The 20260-nt window shown below is 39.1% G+C and overlaps 1 protein-coding gene across 4 annotated transcripts in view; it reads right to left on the reverse strand.

Moving 5' to 3' along the window:
• The window catches only part of Tespa1 (thymocyte expressed, positive selection associated 1), a 34365-nt gene that overhangs the window by 2852 nt on the left and 11253 nt on the right, over positions 1-20260 (reverse strand). For all 4 annotated transcript variants that reach the window (XM_013017956.1, XM_013017941.1, XM_013017949.1 and 1 more), the window contains 8 exons: positions 19999-20041; positions 14510-14559; positions 13869-13922; positions 12788-12824; positions 12434-12532; positions 10447-10652; positions 8712-9502; positions 7527-7620 (listed from right to left, as the gene is read on the reverse strand). In XM_013017956.1, the coding sequence (XP_012873410.1) occupies positions 7527-7620; positions 8712-9502; positions 10447-10652; positions 12434-12532; positions 12788-12824; positions 13869-13922; positions 14510-14559; positions 19999-20041 (1374 nt within the window). The remainder of the gene's footprint in view (positions 1-7526; positions 7621-8711; positions 9503-10446; positions 10653-12433; positions 12533-12787; positions 12825-13868; positions 13923-14509; positions 14560-19998; positions 20042-20260) is intronic.

Below are 20260 nucleotides of genomic sequence, written 5' to 3' on the forward strand. Positions count from 1 at the left end.
TGGTGCTTGACGCAGCACTATTTAGGGGAATTGTTTCATTCTGGGAGATAATTACAGACGCTTGAAGAAGCAGACATGAGATGTTCTCAGTATATCTAAGTACCAATCTCACCTATCTCTGCCTTTGGTGGTGGTGAGTGAATTTTCCCATTTTGCATTTGTCAGACAGGTGTTCATTTATTATCACTGGGCTGTTTTCATAACTAGCTCACTCTCTTGTGATTTCTTCCAAGATAATAGAGGACTAGGTTGAGAAAATTAGTGTATAGCTTTTGGAAAAAATAATTCAATGTATAGAATACTGGAGGCATTGGGAACCACTAGACTCAATGATTCAGCCAAAGACTATGTCAGAAAAAGAGATCTCTTATTCTTCCTGCAATCTAGAAGGGTTATCTACAAAATATCCCACTTAAAAGAACTAAGTGTATTTTTTCTAAAGTTACTGTATTTAATTGAATCTGGTAAACCATCTTTGTCAAACTTATAATTATTTTATATTTCATATAAGAAAACCAAAAGGCAATTAATCTTCAGATTCCATCATTGGCAAGATACATCTTGCTAACATGTGGGGAGATGGGTGCTTTAGAATCAACTTAATAGACTTCCCAGCCATGATCTTGCTGAGATGAAATCTCAATACCTTGCCAGTAAATCAAATCTAATAATCTACAGGAAATGTATAACTCAGTATCACCCCCTTACAAGTTATTCTAGTATTTTTGAGATAATAAAACTGAGTTAAAGTGTACACAAAGGGTGAACAAGTTTATTAGAAGCAGTAATGCTCTGAGCATTGCCTGAAACCCATGGATAGCCCTGAAAACCATGAATACCAATTCTGCAGGGCCTAGATCCCTGGAATTTTCTTGTGTGAGGCTGACATCTGCTGGAAACTAACAGTGAAGCAAAGCTTTGTGTTTTAGCATTAATCAAATTCTTGGCAAGGAAACTTAGTTATAAGTAGATGATGTGTTACCCATTTCTTCTTAAACACAGTGAGTCTAGGAGTTGCTGTTATTTCCTGTATTCCATGGTGGAGTTTGAATGGGCTTGAGAATGAAGATTTATTCTCCATGAATCTCTGATGCACACAAGATAAAGCCCTTTGATGAATCTGGTATTTCTTATTATTTGTCATTGGCTGTTTATAAAAGTGGTCACAAAATCCACATGCTTTTGAACACTGACACTTTGCCTCATTAATAAAAAACAGAGTCTATTTTCCATCCTTTTGAATTTACATTAGTTCTACTGTTTACCATGATCAATGCTATATAAGAGGAGGAATATTGTGTAACTTTCCAAAGCATCATTATATCAGATGTATATGGCATCTTCTTGTTTTAATGTGCATTTCCCAGATGGCATATAATGTAAAGTGTTTTGCCACATCCTTATTTTCCCCATCTACCTTTTAGGAGGTGTCTGTGAAGGTTGCTATCCTATTTTTCAATCAAGTTGTTTGTGTTCTTATAGGTGATTGTCTCCTCCCCCACGGTATAACCCCTGCTTTCACTGTATTTGATGTTGGTACAATTTGTGGAGGGGAAGAAAAAATAAATTGTTTAAATAGGGATACAGGTGGACCCATTTCAACAATAAGATGTACAAGACACTATGTCGAAAAATGAACTTTACAACTTTGGCAGGTGCGGGGGTGGAGATGGAGATGGGAAGGGATGGGAAGGGGAAACAAAGGAGGAGGAAAGGATAAAGGAAATGTACTCATTACCTTGCTCATGTAATTGCAACCCCTCTGTATGGTATTTTCACAATAAAAAAATCCTAGACCAAACATTTAAAAATAACCTTAACCTTAACCTTAACCCTACCCCTAAAACCCTCCCCCTAACCCTTAACCCTAACCCTAACCCTGACCCCCTAACTCCTTAACCCCCTAACCCCATAACCCTAACCCTAGCCCTAACCCCTAACCCCTAACCCCAACCCCAACCCCAACCCTAACCCCTAACCCTAACCCCTAACCCCTAATCCCTAATCCCTAATCCTTTGTATATTTTGGACAGTGGCCAATCATGGAATGCATCTTTTACAGATACTTTCTCCCATTTGCAGTTTGTCTTTATCCTTCCCTGACACTGTCTTTTGAAGAGGAGGAACTTCTAATTTTGATGAGTTCCAAATTATTAATTTTTCTTTTCCTTTTATGAGCTGGATTCAGAGGTGTCACATTTGAAAGTCACCAACAAACAGGTTATCCAGGTTTCCCTTTATATTATCTTTGGCAAATTTTAGTCTTGCATCTTATACTTACATGTGATATCCACTCTGAGTTAATTTTTTATAATGAGTGTAGTCTGTATACAGACTTTTTTCTGCATATGATAGCCAGTAATTCAGTATTTATTGATTTTTGTTGTTGTTGTTTTTCTTTTTTTGGTTGGTCATGGGCCTGAACTCTGGGCTTGAGTGCTGTCCCTCAGCTCTTCAGCTCAAGGCCAGCAGTCTACCACTTGAGCCACGGCACCACTTTCTTTGTTTTGTTTTGTTTTACTTTCAGTATTTATTGAAATGTCTATTTTCCACTGTCATCTTTGCTCCTATGTCAAATATCATGTGTCTGCTTTGGGGTTTTCTGTTCTTTTCTATTGATGTTCTATTTTGTTAACAAATCCACTCTGTCTGGGTCACTATCACTTTATAATAATTTCTTATGGTTGAGTCAGGTCGGTCCTTTAACTTTGTTCTTGTGCAAAGTGGCTATTCTTAATCTTTGGCCTCTCCACACAAATATTATTATCAACTTGTTGCTGGAGTTACCATTGGAATTACATTGAGAATGTAACCAATTTGGAAAGAACTGACTCGAATCTTATGCTTTAGCATAAAATATCTCTCCATTTATTTAGTCCTTTTCTGATTTTTTTATATTATAATTTTCCTCACCTAGATCATATCAATCTGTCATTACACTTGTGCTTATTTTATTTGAAAGTATGTATCAATGTGATAATGAGCTTCAGTTTTCAAATTCCACCTATTTATCATTGATATATTAGAAAACAATTGACTTCAGTATATTAACTTTTGTAGCCTACACTCATGAATAATTGCTTAATAGTAGCAAGAGTTTTTTTTTCTGTTTATCCATACGTAGGTGATCATACTATTGAATCAAAGACATTTTATTTCTGCTCTCCTAGTATGCAACTTATATACTCTTTTCTTGTCTTTGTGCATTAATTAGCACTTGTAGCATGATGTTGAAAAGTAGTACTTAGCCAGCACTGGTGGCTCACACCTGTAATTCTAGCTCCTCAGGAAGCTGAGATCTGAAGATCGCAGATCAAAGCCAACCCAGGTAGAAAAGTCTATGAGACTTTCTCCAACAACTGGCTCAAAAAAAAACCCAGAAGTGGCACTGTGGTTTAAGTGATAGACCACTAGCTTTGAGCACAACGAGGCTGAGGAACAGCACCCAGGCCCTGAGTTTAAGTCCCAGGACCAGCCAAAAAAAAAAAAAAAAAGTAGTACTTAGAAGGGACATTGTTGCTTTGCTCCTGATCTCAATAGGGGAGCTTTGTAGTACTAACCTTTATAGAAAAAATTATGTGGGATTTGAGGGAAAGTAGTATTTCTTGGATAAATTTGGGTGCTCTGTTGTTGGGCGAATAGATACTTAGAATTGTAATATCCTCCTGAAGGAGAGATCCCTTAATTAGTATGTAGTGACCTTCTTTATCTCTTCTCACAAATTTTAATTTGAAGTCTATTTTATCTGATATTAGAATTGCAACTCCCGCCTGTTTATGGGGGCCGTTTGCTTGGTAGATTTTGTTCCAGTCTTTCACATTGAAAACGTGTTTGTTTTTATGGGCAAGATGTGACTTGTGAAGGCAGCAGATAGAAGGATCTTGCTTTTTAATCCAACTACACAGTCTATTTCGTTTAATTGGAGAGTTAAGTCCATTAATGTTGTGAGATAGGACTGAGAGGTTAAAAAAATTATGTTAAATGAAGTAAGCCAGGCCCAAAGAAACATAGGTCCCATGGTTTCCCTTATTTGCAACAACTAGTATATGTCTGAGTCAAGCAGAAAAGGTCAGATAAGTTGATGTTAGGGAAATGAACCCTAAGATATGTATTCAAATGTTTTTCTCTTTCATGCGATTGTTTCTAACATATTTATAAGATTATTTCTTTGTTGCTTTGTATGTCCCTCCCCCACGGTATAACCCCTGCTTTCACTGTATATGATGTTGGCATAATTTGTGGAGGGGAAAGGAAAAAACAAATTGTTAAAACAGGGATACAGGTGGACCCATTGCAACAATGAGATGTACAAGTCATTACGTCAAAAAATGAACTTTACAACGTTGCTGGGGGGGCAGGGGGGAGGCTGGGAAGGGATGGGAAGGGGAAACAAAGGAGGAGGGTACCATGCTTGATAGGAATGTACTCATTATCTTGCCCATGTAATTGTAACCCTTCTGTACAGTATTTTCACAATAAAAAATTTAGCTGCAAAAATTTTAAATCAATACTTTTTAAAAATCAAATTAAGAAAGTTCCTCTCTATATCAAAAAATAATCTTCACAAATAGGGATGAAGGCGTGAGCAGCAGTGGCATGCTTGCCTAGCAAGTGTGAGACTCTGAGTTCAAACTTTACTACTGTAAAAACAGAACAAAAGAGGAGGAGGAAGAAGTCAAGGAAGGAAGAAAGGAAAGGATACTTGCAGTACTTTGGAAATTTTTATATTCCTTCCTTTGCAAGAATCACGTTGGGAATTTTTCTCTGATATTTACTCTGAGAACCCAATTGAGCTCCTGGAGGTAAAACGCACAAGAATGGGGGGACCACTACTACTGGATGGCCTTGGAGGCTGTCCCTCATGGAAGACAACACAAAAACTCCAGCAATTTCTTAGTTTTGGCCAAGGTTTCTCTACTTTAGCACTGGTTCTAGGTTTTAGCTCTGACAAGGAAGGAATTTCTACACTCTTCTGTCAAGTCTCAGTTTGAGAGACAATAGCTTGTTCTGAAACCTCACTTCTCTGTTAGATCTGAGAAGAAACTGGATCTATTTTAATCTCTTTCTCGCTCCCTTTCTTCCTTTCTCTGTCTTGCTCTCTTTCTCTTTCTCCATTTCTCTCTTCCTTTGTCTTTCTTTCCCTTCCTTCCTTCTTCCTTCCTTCCTTCCTTCTTTCCTTCCCTCTTTTCTTCCTCTCTCCCTCCCTTTCTCTGACTCTCTGTCTCTGTCTGTCTGTCTCTTTTTCTTTGACAGGATTCTTTTTTTATTGTGAAAATACCGTACAAAAGGGTTACAATTACATGGACAAGGAAATGAGTACATTTCTTATCGAGATTCTTATATGTACTTCAGGCTGATCTCAAACCTCTAATCCACATGCCTCAGCTTCATGGGTAGTTTGGGTTATAGATGCACACCACTATGCACAGTTCAACATCTTAAACTTTCTAAACTACAGATAACATATAGTTGTACTGATACATAACTTCTGTGGTTAGTGATTAAGTGTGAAGATACTATCTATATACCCAGGTGGAGGAATGGGTAAAAAAGAAAGAATAGTTAGGATCCTAAAATAACAGAAATTTAGAATGAAAATAACTACAAGGAAAGGTCTTTGTGCATCTTGATAATTTTAGAGTATTAACCAATAAAGAAAGTTCTTAAGTTTAGGAAGTGCGTAGAGAGTACTAAGATTCCCCCAAATGAAGAGACATCTAAACAAGATGCATTCACTTGATTAAAGAATTATTTCAATTCCTGCTGTTCTGGAAAAAAATCCCAGATGCCATTACTTTTCTGGTCCTAGGAGAGAAGTCGTTAAAAGCAGTGGAGAGATGAAGTTCCACTTCATTTAATAATTTTCTTGTCAGACTGTTCAAAGATAAAGGCATAGCTCTGAAAGAGTTAATATTGAAAAAAAACACATAACTAGAGTAAAGATGTTTTAGTTGCAGTAACAGTGTGTTTAGAATGTCATCACCCCATTCATAAGGAAATGGAGAGACTTGGAAAAAAATGATATTAAATGAAGTAAGCCAGACCCAAAGAAACATAGATGGTTTCCCTCATTTGCAATAGTATATATAGTAGTATATATATATAACTATATATATAGTAATAGTATGTTGCTATATATGTATATTATTCTAACAGATGAGCAGAATAGGTCAATAGCTATGTACATATGATCCTATAAGATGAGGCTAAGGTATATGAAGTCCAAAATATGGAAACAAGAGGTTTTTCTTTGTTGTTGGTTTTAATGTACTATTTTTTCTTTTGTGTTTTTCTTTCCTATGTTTAACCCATTTTGTCACTGTATTTGATTTTGGTTCCCTGGGTATTATATATACATCAATTGGAATTAAGGAAGGGAAGGGGAACAACAAAATGGTGAGAGAAAGGACAAAGGGTGAACCAATGCAACAGTGATGCTCACAAAACAACATGTTGGAAATGAAATGTACAACTTGGTAGGGGAGGTCTGGAAAGGGGAAAGTGGGAGAAAAATGAGGGAAGGGGTAACATGCTTGACAAGAAATGTACACACTACCTTATGTATGTAACTGTAACCCCTCTGTACATCACCTTGACAATAAAATTAAATTTAAAAATATGTTTAATGCTTTGTCCTGCTATGAGGAGAGAAGGAAGCTATGTCCCAGATGAAGAAAGGAATGCAGGGTCTAAATGTGCATAGCAGTGGGATACAGAGAGCCTGCTGCGAGTTCTACGGTAGGGGTTAAGAGAGAATGAAGCCCTAAGTAGGTGCCAAGATAGAAATCCAATGGATCTGTAGCTACTACAAAACTTTTCTACAATGATGTTCCTCAGACTTGAGTGTGCAAATAAGCTGTATCACATCAAGGTCTGATAAAATTGTTACTGATTAATCTAGGTGGTGGTGCATGCCTGAAATCCCTGCTATAATGAGCGTATCAATAAGTGGAATGTAGACCAAGGCCAGCCACTGGCAGAGTATGGAGCCCTATCTAAAATACATCTGGTTCAAAAAATCAAGGACTTGGAGTGTGGTTTGAGTGATAGAGCACCTGCTTAGCAAGCAAAGTACCCTGAAGTCAAAAACTCCATTACCAAATAAAAAGAAGTAAATGCACATTCTCAGGTCTAGTCCAGCCCTACTCAATTAGAAACTCTGAGTTAGGGTCCAGACACTCCTATTTAACAAGAGTTTTTGGTCACTTCATATCTTTGCTAAAGTCTGAGTACCATTGATTTATATATAGATAGATAGATAGATAGATAGATATATCATATCTATCTATTTATATATATATCTTTGAACAGTCTGACAAGAAAATTATTTCATATATATCATATGTTTATATATGATATATATATCATATATATGCATATTCTATATACATACATATTCCATATATATATATAACACACATATGAAATTATAGCATATGGGATGTCTCATCATGGATATATATGTTTAAAAATTCTCCCCAGGAGAGTAAAATATGCAGCCAACTATAAGACAGGGACTCACTTACTTTGTGAATCTTTGCCGAGGTAAGTCTGGTAAAAGTGGAGTTGTCTGGGTTTGCCAGGCCACCGGCTCTCCTCCTCTTCACTGTTGCTTTTCCCCTGTAATCAAGATCCCAACAGAACTCAGTCAGAGCCCAAGAATGGTATGGAGATGTAAGGGAGGAAATCTAGCTGTATTTGAGAAACTTGGCCTCTTCTGTATGTCAGGGACCCAATAATGAAGAGGAAGTTAGAAGCTCAGGTGCAATTCTACATTCAATGCGACATACTTATGAGTTATATTGCAAATAATCATGGGCTTTCCTGCGTGGCAAAGACCTGAGAATTGCTCCATGGTACCCTGACAGTTGATGGCAGTACCATCTGCAGACCCAGGTAAGAGAACTGACAAGCTTCAGATGGTTCACACAGGTGAATTTAGACAATGCACTCATTTGAATCCTGCATTACTTCTAGAACATGCTCTGGTTACTCACTAAATCGGTGGGTCAAATGGACCTGCAATGAATGCAGGAAAACTGCACTGGCTTTTGACTGACTTCTGTTCTCTCAAAAGCTGATCTCTCTATGAATGGGGATGGGGCATCTTTAGGCTTGAGCCATGACAATGGCTGGCCATTTGCATACATAAAGAATTGTAGTATTGGATAGACAGGCTAGGTGTGTATGGTTTAGAAGATGTGTAAACATAAGATAAGAGGGGAGAGAGCAGGGACTATGGAGATGTTCTGCTTACTCCTGTCTTCTTGCACAAGAGCCCTAAGAATCTGATTTCCACATGAATCTGGACTTTTCCATCATGATGGCTACATATTTGTCAAAGCTGAAGAGAAAATAGTTTCTTTCATAGTGTTGAATGTATAGATAACCTTCATTTGTACATTTATGAAGGCCCCCCCCCCGTCAGTGATAAGGGCAGGTGTGTTCATCAAAACCTTCCATGGAGAGCAGAACAGTTAAAAATTACAAAAGCAGTTTTGAAGCCTGAACACTCTGAAGCCCTTTCTCTTTCTCTTTTGCATAACACACTTGCCAAAATTGCTGAGTTTAATTCAAGAAGTGATGCATCTGGCCCAAACATGACACCCAGATCTCCTTTGCTCAAGGCCCTTACTCCTGCATCTTCTAGGCAAGAATACAGAGGAGTAGCTTATCTCTGCCAGCCTCTCCTTCAACTTCAATCCACTCACCTCTTCTGAGTCAAAACTGTCCTGGGGCTGTTGGGTTAGAGATCGGTGCATTTCCGGTCTTGTTTGAATCTGCTTCCACTTCTGCTTGATGCTGGACAGATCCAATGACTCTACCTTCCTGTCCAAAGGGCTCTTTTGAAACAGACACTTTCTTGCTTTGCTCTTTCTTTTCCAGAAAGTCTCATTCTTGTCTGAATGGCTTTCCTGTAGACCACACAGTTCGTTCCTTGCTTGCACAGGGTTTGGGCTCCATGGTGACTCTGTTTTGTTTAAGGACTGTGTCCAGCAGGATGGATCAGTCTTCCAATGTAGAGTTTGTGGTTTTGCCAGGGTTCCTTGCAGTAGTTCTTCTTTCGGGCAGAGGACTAATGGAAACGAAGAAGCAGGAAATTTTGTATCTCCTATGGGGGGTGCGGGATTTTCCCCAGGGCCTTCCTCAAAGCCAGGTCCTTTATGGAAAACCAGTTTCTCTCCTCCTCTTACTCTGTCCATTACTTCCCATACCACTTGGTCCAAACTGTTCCTTTTTGGGGTGCTGCTAGGTGATGACAGCGGATCTCGGGAACCTGTATATAGGCACATTTTGGAGATAGCTTTCCGAAGGCGTTCTCTAGGTGAGTGGGGTTCAGGCTCTGGGGTCAGAATTTTGATGGATGGCACATCAGTGGGGTTATAATTCCAGAACATGTGGGATGGTGTGAACTTCTGGACGGGTGTCTTAGACACATAGGAATAGAGACAGAAGAAGGCATCTGCAGTGACAGCCAGTGTTTGCACCTGCTTAAACCTGCCTGGGCACAAACATTGAACATGGTCATCTCAGGGCTCATCAGAAAATTACCCTCTTTTTTTTTGTCAATCGTGGGGCTTGAACTCAGGGCTTGGGCGCTGTCCCTCAGCATTTCATCTCAAGGCTAGCACTCTACCACTTAAACCACAGTGCCACTGTTTTCTGAGTGTGTTATTGGAGATATTCTCATGGATATTCTTGCCCAGGTTGACTTTGAACCATGATCCTCAGATCTCAGCCTCCTGAGTAGCTAGGATTACAGGCATGAGCCACCAGCACCCAGCTCAAATTACCTTTTTAAATGTCTCCCTGCAAAAGCCCTCGCAAAGCTTCAACTCCAGAGACAAGCTGCAGCTTTGTCTTGTTTAGATTTCAGACATTCAGCCTCCTCTTTGTTACCTTTCTTGACTAGATACCTCAAGTAGGAACTAAAGAATGGTATGAGATGCAAAGATACTGTAATGCATTGGTTCAGCTGAAGGAAGGCCTAAGAGGGGCAATGGCAGTCTGAGGTCTCTTAGACTTTTTTTTTTGGTTGGTCATGGGGCTTGAACTTGGACTTGGGCACTGTCCCTAAGCTTCTTAGGCTCATAAGCGACCACTCTGCTACTTTGAGCTACAGACCCACTTCCAGTTTCCTGGTAGTTAATTGAAGATAAAGAGTCTCACAGACTTTCCTGCCTGGACTTGCTTTGACCCTTGATCCTCAGATCTCAGCCTCCTGAGTAACTAGGCTTACTGGTGTGACACACCTGTGACTGGCTTAGACTATTTATTCAAGAGAATGAAATAGGCAAAAGAGTTCTTTATTTTTAGTGGAAACAGAAGAGACAAAGGGTCGAGTGAAGTTAGTCAAGAGAAAGTAGGGTTCGAAGCCACTGAGCCCTGTTGGGAATAGACAGGGGTAGGTGGAGAAGTGGAGCATGGCACTGTGGTAACACTCACTAGCCAGCATGAGGCAGGGCTCCTCCATCTCAATCCTCTGCACCTGGGACTTCAGGAAGAGCTGAAAGTCAATGCCCTTGGCCTGGGAGGGGTTGGTAAAAAATCTCGCCGGGATCCGAGATGTGTCTTTGTGGTCTTGGCCAAAGCCAAGACTGAAAAGGACATCTTCTGCATCTTCTTGTACCTGGTCCAGAATCTCAGAGATGCTAAAAGGGTGGGAGGGGGGAGAGTGGAGGGCAGGATTTAGGGCAAACATGAGCCAGCTTTCAGACCTACTGTGAGTCTAAAACATAGAATAACACTACAGGAGAGTGAAATTGCTTTCTTGCCATTTCTCTACTTTCCAGTGTGACTCTGAAAAAAGCTTTCACTATTCTGAACTTGAATTCTGATCAAAACATGGGATGAACATTCCATATCTGGTTATGAAGCCTCCATAAAGCATTATTAGCACAATGCTTAAAGCTACTTGTAGTGGATGAAAGCAAATTTAAGTAAATACAAAACCCTTTTGGAAAAATGAACAAAAAGCAATACAGAGTCAGAGAAATTCTGTGGTTGCATTCGCTGGCCATTCCCTATTTGGGATGCTGTGTTAGATCTGGCTTTTGCCAAATGCTTTACAATATCCCACTCAACTTTCCATGGGAGTTGTGTGAGACAACCAAGCATGAACTGTGCAGGAATTGAGTAGACTTAATTCCAAAGGTAAACATTCATCAACAGTAATGGAAATCTCCATGTCAGCAGGAAGTAGCCAGAAAGAACCACCACACCCCATCAACCTGTTAAATCTCTTCAGGGTCTCAAATGATAGGAATCTACTTTGTTCTTATTGCTCCAAGTTGCTCCCATGGCCTGCTGACCACCCTCCCCAGGGGACTCCTCTTGATTCTCATGAAAACTTCACCCCTGACCTTATCTGAAAATGCAGGATGTCAGGAGGACACCACACACCCCAAACAGGACAGCTTGCATAATAAACCCCAATTTCTGCCATAATGACAAAGCCATTCCAGAGAACTCTCATATTTGAACCCTAAAATTCCCACGTTCCCTTCTTGTTTCACCAACTCTGCTCGTTGTTACTTGGAGACTCTCTGCATTCATGAGAAAAGCCTGTTCTGCTTGGTTGAGGTCTCTGCCGTCTTTCCCTCCTTCCTTCCCCTCTTTCCAAACAAACAGGTTCATTCAAAACTTGATTTTGAGAGCTATATTTATTTTTTATTGGAATCTTTAAGTAGTTGTGCAAAGGAGTTGGCATTTAATGAAGCAATTTATGAATGCCAGATATCTTGATCAATGCCACCCTTTTCAACATTCTTACCCATCTCTCCACTATGTTCCCCTTCCCTCCTTCTTAATGTTGTTAGATACACATTGGATTCTTCTGCATTTCTCCCCTCTTCTTCTCTACATTAGTTGAACCATTTCCCCTTGGCTCCACACCACACTTTCTGAGAACCTGCTTCCTGGTTTTTATTTTGCTCAACTTTGGTTTTGGCTTTCTAAGAATTTGAGATCTCCCTTGAATCTATCATATTTAAACTTCTGTTTGCACGCTACCCAATGTATTTACTTAAGTTTGTAAGCTAAATCTAGCTTCCACGGGTAAGTTAAAACATGGATCCTCTGTCTCTCTGGACCTGGCTTACTTCACTTAATGGAATTTTATCTACTGCTATTTTTAGGAGAATAGGCCTGTGTCCCAGGGCACTGTGGAATAGCCATTACTGTTCCTTCAGTACAAGGTTCAGTTAGGGAGACACCTGTATTTTATATACAGCATCCAGCCCTGAGGAGAGGATTCCTCCACATACTCTAATATTCTTGATGCAAATATGATTAGATTTCTCTGGTATGCATTGAAAGTGTATAAAGGCTTTCATAAGCTATCCCAGAAAAATAGTGAATGATAGCTGTTGGTTCAGTCTCCTCTGTGTCTTTCTTCTCTACCCATGCAAACCCTCATAGACTTAGTACCTACCTTGAACTAGTCTTGTTAGTCCCACCAGTCATGCTGCTGGAAGCCAGACTACAGCCCAGATCAAGCAGCTGGCCAGGCCTGGCTGTCTGGAGGAAATTCCTGTAGAGATCAAAGCTGATGTCATATGAATCTTGTCACCAATCTTGCCACCTTGGCTTCAAATACCCCTCAATGAACATATTCACCCTCTGATGGGTACCATGGAACATAGTCTATGCCTTCACTACTGGTTAGAAAACCTTTCCACCTCTGAATCGGCAGCTCTTTGTTCTCAACCTCTCTGACTTTGGCACCTTCTCTAGTTCACTATTTCTTAAGGAGACATCATTCATCCCCGCTGAACCTAATGCTTACCTGGAAAAGAGCTTGCCATTGGCATTCAGTAGTGTGGCTAGATAAGAAGAGAAATGCAAAGAACAAGTTAGAAGGGGTCAGGGAACTCACCTGACTGTTTTTCTGAACTTAAAGAAAAATGTTCTGCTATCTTCCTCTACCATTGCTACATGATAGATGAATTCCTCGGATTCTGATTCTGCTATTTCTTTCTTTCTTTTTCTTTTTGGCTGCATTGAGGTTGAAATGTAAAATCTTATGCTTGCCAGGTAGGTGTTTGTTCTATCCCTTCTGCTGTGCTCCCATACTTTTTGGTTTCCATTACTTGGTTTTAATAATGCCACATTTGTGCTTGGGTCAGGCTAGGCCATGATCAAACCAATGTATTTTCAGAGCTGGGGTGACAGGCATTATACTGCAACTGATTTTTTTTTATTGATTGAGATAAGGCTCACAAACTTTCAGCCTGTCCTTCAATCGTGATTCTCATGATCTCCCACTTCTAAGCAGTTATGATGACAGGTTCTTAATGAAGCCTCAAGATTTCTCTAACATAGCCTGGGAGAGAATTCCCATCCTTGAAGCTTCTGAACTTTTGACCCGTAATGTCTGGCCAAGAGCATTTGTGTCTTGAGGAGAAGAGCTATACAGCTCTTCAGGCTCAGGCTCCTGTTCTGCCACATGGGTCTTTGTAGGTACCAGGAGACACTGGTAGATATGTATGTCCTATCCTTTTTAAAGCACTTAACCTTTGGCCAGGCTGCCAAAACCTATCAGATTTCTTTGGGATTCCTATAGAGAAAAGCGTCTCTCAAATATCTGAGGAGCAAGCGTTTTGGCAATTTTCACATCATTTTCCAAGGGGTCAAGGGAAGACTCCAACAATGGACCCGTAGGAGCCACAATAGGCTGGTGGGAAAATGTTTCTGATCACATGATACTCTCTGCTTTTACATGATATTATAAAACTATTTTTTCTCTCCAGATAGGAGCCCAAGAAAAACCTGCTCCTTTCTAAAGTTTTTCCTTTTTATTCCACCCTTAGTTCAACCAATGTGTTGCCTCTTCCCTGGTCTCAGCTTTGGAGAGTTGCACCACTCACCCTCTGCTCCAAGGGTCAAGTCATCTTCAAAGCTGGTCTCATGACTATAGCACCCTATAAAATTATAAATCAAAGATCACACACATACCTACAAGAAAAACCAAACCAAACCAGAAAACTCAGAACACATGCACACCTATTTATATGAACATCAGTATGTGTCTTTGGATTTACATGACAAGTACACTAGGCAGCCAATGTTAGTGAAACTACTCCAAGTTCAACATACGCTGTCTCAAAAACGGAATGCATGTCTTGAATCAGAATCTCACATATACCCACTGGTAACTAGTCTCTGTCTTCTGTACATAATCAGCTATACAATCTTCAGATAAATAGTAAATACATGAGGGTAGATATAACACACACACATACACACACACACACACACACATAACTGATTTTCTCATAGCAGTGGTTATCAGAACAACCACTCATACAGCCTGTGACTCAGCCAACAACTATTTTTTCCGACATCTTGGACTTCCCCATGACAAGTTAAAGGATTTTTACAGGTCCTAAAGACAGCCAGGCACGTTGCCACACACATATTTTTGCATGTGGGTATATATAAACACTCTCACAACTTCACAGAGCTGTATCACTACCCACACAGAACAACAGAATAAATCTAAACTCACCATTGTCGATACACTGTCCTGTGACTTCAGCAAGCTCCTCTTCAGAGTCTCTAAAACCCAAAAACAATTACTACATTGTCCCACTGTGTTTTTTCTCAAATATCTTCCACATGTTCATATCACTTTCTGATGGCAGACAAACAGTATTACTCAACTATCTGTGTGTGTGTGTGTGTGTGTGTGTGTGTGTGTTTGTGAATGGTACTGTTCTGTAGGGGTTTTTTGGGGGGTCCGGTCGTGGGGCCTGAACTCTGGGCCTGGGCGATATCCCTCAGCTCTTCAGCTCAAGGCTAGCACTCTACCACCTGAGCCATAGCACCACTTCTGGCTTTTTTCTTTTTTACTTATGTGGTGCTGAGGAATCAAATGCAGGGCCTCATGCATGCAAGGCAAGTGCTCTACCACTAAGACACCTTTCCAGCCCCGTCTTGTAGTTTTTTTTTGAAGCAGAACATTATGTTCTGCTAGCACTCAATGACTTGAGCCACAGCTCCACTTCTGGCATTTTGGGTGGTTTATAGGAGATAAAAGTCTCATAGACTTTCCTGTCTGGGTTGGTTTTGAGTTGCAATCCCCAGATCTCAGCCTCCTGAGTAGCTAGGGTTATGGGTATGAGCCACTGGGACCCAGCTAGCTTACTTTTTATATTACAGAACACTGAGATCCAGTGGTTAATTTGATTCACAGATAGATTCATAGATCTAATCATGAGGAGATGGTACTAAAATATACTACATGTTGTTATTATGCTGGTACTGCTTGACCATCTTGTCTAAAGTCTGCTTTGTGATGATCCTTCCGATCTTTAGCTAAAGTAGAAAAGGAAAAATAAGAAGGAAAACTGAGGAAGATATATTAGAGGAGAGAAATTTGTAGCCATAACAAATACAAACATTTCTTTTATCTTAAAACTTTTAGAAGGTCACTTGTTCACCCACACCCTTTATTTTTCTCAGAATTGTGTTCTTGATGAATATCATGTGTTTCAGAAAACAGAAGAAACAGCATCTTGGTTAGACATATTTTTAGATTTTATGATATGATATTATCAAACATTACCATCTCTACCAGAAGAAGGAACAGTTTTACAAAGCATATCATTACATCTATTGGCATTTTTTGCTAGTACTTTCCTCTTTTAATAGTGGATAATTCAACTATGTTTTCCAAAGTCTGAATTTTATGTCCTTGTGAAAAAACTGTAGGTAAAATTATGCCAACCTAATTAAGACTGAGTAATTTGAATGATACAACTATGAGTACAAATGGGTATTTCTTAGTATATAATTCTATAAGAATATTTTGTAATATAATACTATAAACACTATATTAGTAATGGAAATTAATAGTTGGTATGACCCCCAAAGAACTATAACTAATTCAGCTATTTGCCACTAGAATGCTGCATTTATTATTATATTTAATATTTGTTTCATACCTACATTTTAAATTTTTTGTCTGAAATGCTTGGGATCAGAAGCATTTTAGAAACCTTATTTCCATTTTTTTATTATTTTCACAAACTAGAAGGATAGTCTGGACAAGAGGCCCAAGTCTAAAGATAAATTTATTTATGCTTCATAAACATATAGCCTGAAGGCAACTTTTTATAATATATCCAACAAAGCACCCGTCACACAAAGTGTGGAATCTTTCCACTTTTGTTGTCCTGTTGGCACTCAAAAAATATGGAATTTTGAAGCATTTTGCACAGAATTAGCAATGCTACTTCTAGAGCTACTACTCCACTTGTGGAAATGCCTACAATGTTCTCCTTAAGAAATACTAGTCGGGGCTGGGCTGGCTCAGTGGTAGAGTGCTTGCCTTGTATGCATGAGGCCCTGGGTTCGATTCCTCAGCACCACATAAGCAGAAAAAGCTGGAAGTGGTGCTGTGGCTCAAATGGTAGAGTACTAGCCTTGAGCTGAAGAGCAGAGAGTTTGTGTCCAGGCCCAGAGTTCAGACCCCATGACCGACAAAAAAAAAAAAAAAAGTACTAGTCGTAATAACCCAGAAAGGACACCATGGAGTCTGTATTAATTGTAAAATATAAAGACTCTATAAGAACTACACAATTTAGTTCTATAATACAACAAAAAGCAGTGACCTCCTACTACATACAAATACATTGATGAAAATCACAATGTTAAGCATAAAAATAAAATATAAGTACAGGCAAAGTAATACATGTTGTAGAATCCTAATTATGCAAAATTCAAGAAATTCTGAAACTTATTTATATTAGGGTAACTATGTTAGTTACCCTCAGAGGCAGAAGTGTAAGTAGAAGCGAGCAGAAAGGAGGCTTTTAAAGAGTTCATAATGTTCTGCTTCAAATTTCTTGGTTCTATTCTCCTGGTGAAGAATCCTCAAGCTGTGTGTTTAAGAATCATTTGACTTTCAATGAGAATAGCACATGTCTCTCCAATTTATGTTGAAAATAAAAGTGACGCTGAAATATACATGCTGCTTTAATAAAAAAATTTACATTGAAATATGACTGATAAAATTCTTGGTTTGTTCAAAGCAAATTTCATTAATATTTATGTATTTGGGGGGTATTTATTCTAGAGTTCATTAGTTTGCTGGACATTTGTAATCTCCTGTTGGCAACCATCCCAGCAAGAGCCTAGTAGGAGAAGACTTTCCTATGTGAATGTAGGATTTACTCTAGCAGTACAGACAAGGAGTAATTGTATTGATGTGTTCTCACTGAACATGCTGCTTTGAAACGTCTTGGCTATCATCCAAGCATGAGGCATTTCAAGGGTGATAGCACAGACCACAAACTTTGATGAGCAGGGATTGGATTCATCTCTGCTCCCTTCTTTCCTCCCATGCTTTGAAAGGTCCCTTAGCAAGGTCTCTTTCAAGTCTGAAATAGAAACCTTAAAGTAATACTTCTCCATTATATTCAGTTCATAAACACATAGTAGAGAAGGACATTGTATTATGGAAAGTAGGTGGGTATTTCTTTCTTCTTCCAGTACTTTCCACAGATGTATGTCTGCAGATTTAAGTGGAAGCTTATCTGGATGACTTGGGGGTCCCCAAATTGCCTCTGCTGAGTCACAAATAATATACTCATACTCCACAAAATTCGCATCCTGTAGTGGAATGGGCTGCACCTACGTTCAATTGCATTGAGAGGTAGTAACACTAACTTGCCAAGGGTGAGAATGCATTTTCTTAAAGAATTTGTCAAAAAAGAACATCTTGCTACCATAGGAAAGAAAATGTAAATTCAGTTGTTTTGTAGCTGAATTTGAAAAGTACTTCCCAGAGCACTGGCCACATTGAGACAGTTAACCAGTGAATATGGATTTGCTTTCCTCTGTGGCCCTGGTAGTAGAAGAATCAATGGCCAGAGTGACTTACAATGTCATACACTCCAAGTGTACTTTTCCTCCTACCACCATTAATAACCACCACTGTCATCACTCAACTTTTCTCATTTTCTCACAGAATGAAAAAGTACACGCACATGTGGCCTAAGTGGCAGGGATGTATTCTGAGAAATATACACTTAGATGACTTCATCTATGTGCAAGTGTAAGACTAAAATAGCAATACGATCTTAGGGGACCCCTGGTGTTATGACTAAAGTTATGGCTACACTAGGCTTGACTATAACCCATACTTATTAGAGGGAAAATAGAAAAGCATGGACATATAGATTGCATATATATGTGTATATATATATTTAAAGCTAACAATTTCCTTCCCAGAGAGAAATGTGAGTGTGCTTTTTCAAAGCACAGAGAAGTGAAGAACTATGAGAAATACCCTGTTCCCTCCCATGAGATTATTCTGCCTGAGAACATATTGTCATACTTGCTTCAGAAAGAAACAACATATTAAGTAAAACACAGAACAGAATATAAAATAATAAAAACAAAGTAAATAATAAGGATATAAATTATGTGTTTCTCCATGCTTTCTGCCCACTACTGGTTTATATCCATTATTGAAAAGTTGATGAGTATCATTTTTGAGCATATGCTTTCTGATAGATAAGTATGTGTAGATATAGTGATGGATCAGTCTATACATAGACTTACTTTGTGAAATTTTAAGTAAGTATAAGCCTCCTTTTATTATTTGTATTGATTTATATTTTATTTATTTATTGGTAGAACTTGGCTTTGCACTTGGCTAGGCAAATGTTCTGTCACTTGAACCAACCACACCTCCTCCAGCTGTGTTTTGCTTTTAGGCTACTTTAGATGTGGTGTCTCATTTTTTGTCCAGGGCTCAAGAAGAAAAGAATTTGTTTGCTTACAATTGATCACACAAGAATTTATTTTCAAATATTGGAAGCTTTTACTCTTTAGACCAAATTCTTCATGACAACTTTGGGTTTGGGATTTTTCTTTGTAGAACATGGATGGGGAATGGTAATTTCTAGAACTGGCATTCTTGTATTTATGAGAACTCAGACTACAGGATATGTATATGCATATTTTAAAATACTTTGCACTATTTCCAGTGATTCAGACTACCAGACATTGGGCAAGTCAAAACTTAATGACTGTTGACTTGAATTGACAGGAGCGGCTAAGATCAAGACTTTAATGGAGCCAGTGATTCTTCTGGGAAAAATTGGTCTAGCTTTTTAGAACTCAAGGCAGTATTTATTTCTATGTACCTCACCCAAACCCGCAAACATTTCTGTTGCAATCATGCTTTTCCCCTTCAGCATTTTCAGGAGGGCTCAACTGGCTTTGAGTCAATAAGATGAGGACACAAAGAAAATTAATTTGTAAACAACAGAATCAGACACAAAATAAATCCTTATTGGCACTGCCATCCAGAGTCAAATCAAACAACCTTAAGTTATTCAGTAGCACTTATTTCCTAACCAGCAAGCAAGGATGTGATTAAATTTTGTCCGTGAATATTGAAGGATATATGCAGTTTGAAAGATATGTGTAGGAAGCATAAGGAGCAGGCAGAAGTTGCATAGGCTGAGAATAGGTTGCAGACGCTTCCCTTTGTATCTGTGGAGACTGAATCTACAATGGTAAGGGATGGTGGGATAGGGGAGTTTCTATTTTGAAGTGTTTCTATGGAAAGAGATTATATATTTTGCTTTGAAGGGACTAAGTTTTCACTCCTTTGAATGGCCCTCATGCTAACCCTGAGCCTTCCAGTGTCTGCAGTAGTAACAAAGAGCACAGCCCTGAATTGCTTCTCAGGTAGACTAGACCCTTGAATCTGTGCTGAAGAGAGTCTAGAGCTCAGTCCAGTCATTTCCCATAGATATAGATTTCTATTTCGTGTTAGATAGAGCTAGCCTGGTGATCACTGTTATTCCCACAGTGACATTTGATCCAAAGTCTAAATCATCAATTGACCCCCAAATCCCTTCAACCCTCTTTCCAACCACCTTATTTTCTTAATTCAGACCCATTTTCTGAGTTCTCAAGGGTCACAGTTGTAAGCTCAACCAACAACCACCCACGTCCAGGTGATTGTCCAGCACTCACCCACAATCCTGCAGCCAGTCTTCAATCTTATTGATTGGGTTTCCTAGGAAAACACCAGTTCATTGTGAGAACTCAGTGAACCATACCTTGCTAGTATAACTCATCCCATTCCACAGGTTATCTTGGTGGAAACAATATGATGATTTTTTTGTCCTCCCACAAACCAACCTTCCTTCCTTCCTTCTTTCCTTCCTTCTTTCCTTCCTTCCTTCCTTCCTTCCTTCCTTCCTTCCTTCCTTCCTTCCTTCCTTCCTTCCTTCCT

Source organism: Dipodomys ordii, unplaced genomic scaffold (assembly GCF_000151885.1).
Source record: "Dipodomys ordii isolate 6190 unplaced genomic scaffold, Dord_2.0 Scaffold3, whole genome shotgun sequence".
Lineage (NCBI taxonomy): Eukaryota > Metazoa > Chordata > Mammalia > Rodentia > Heteromyidae > Dipodomys > Dipodomys ordii.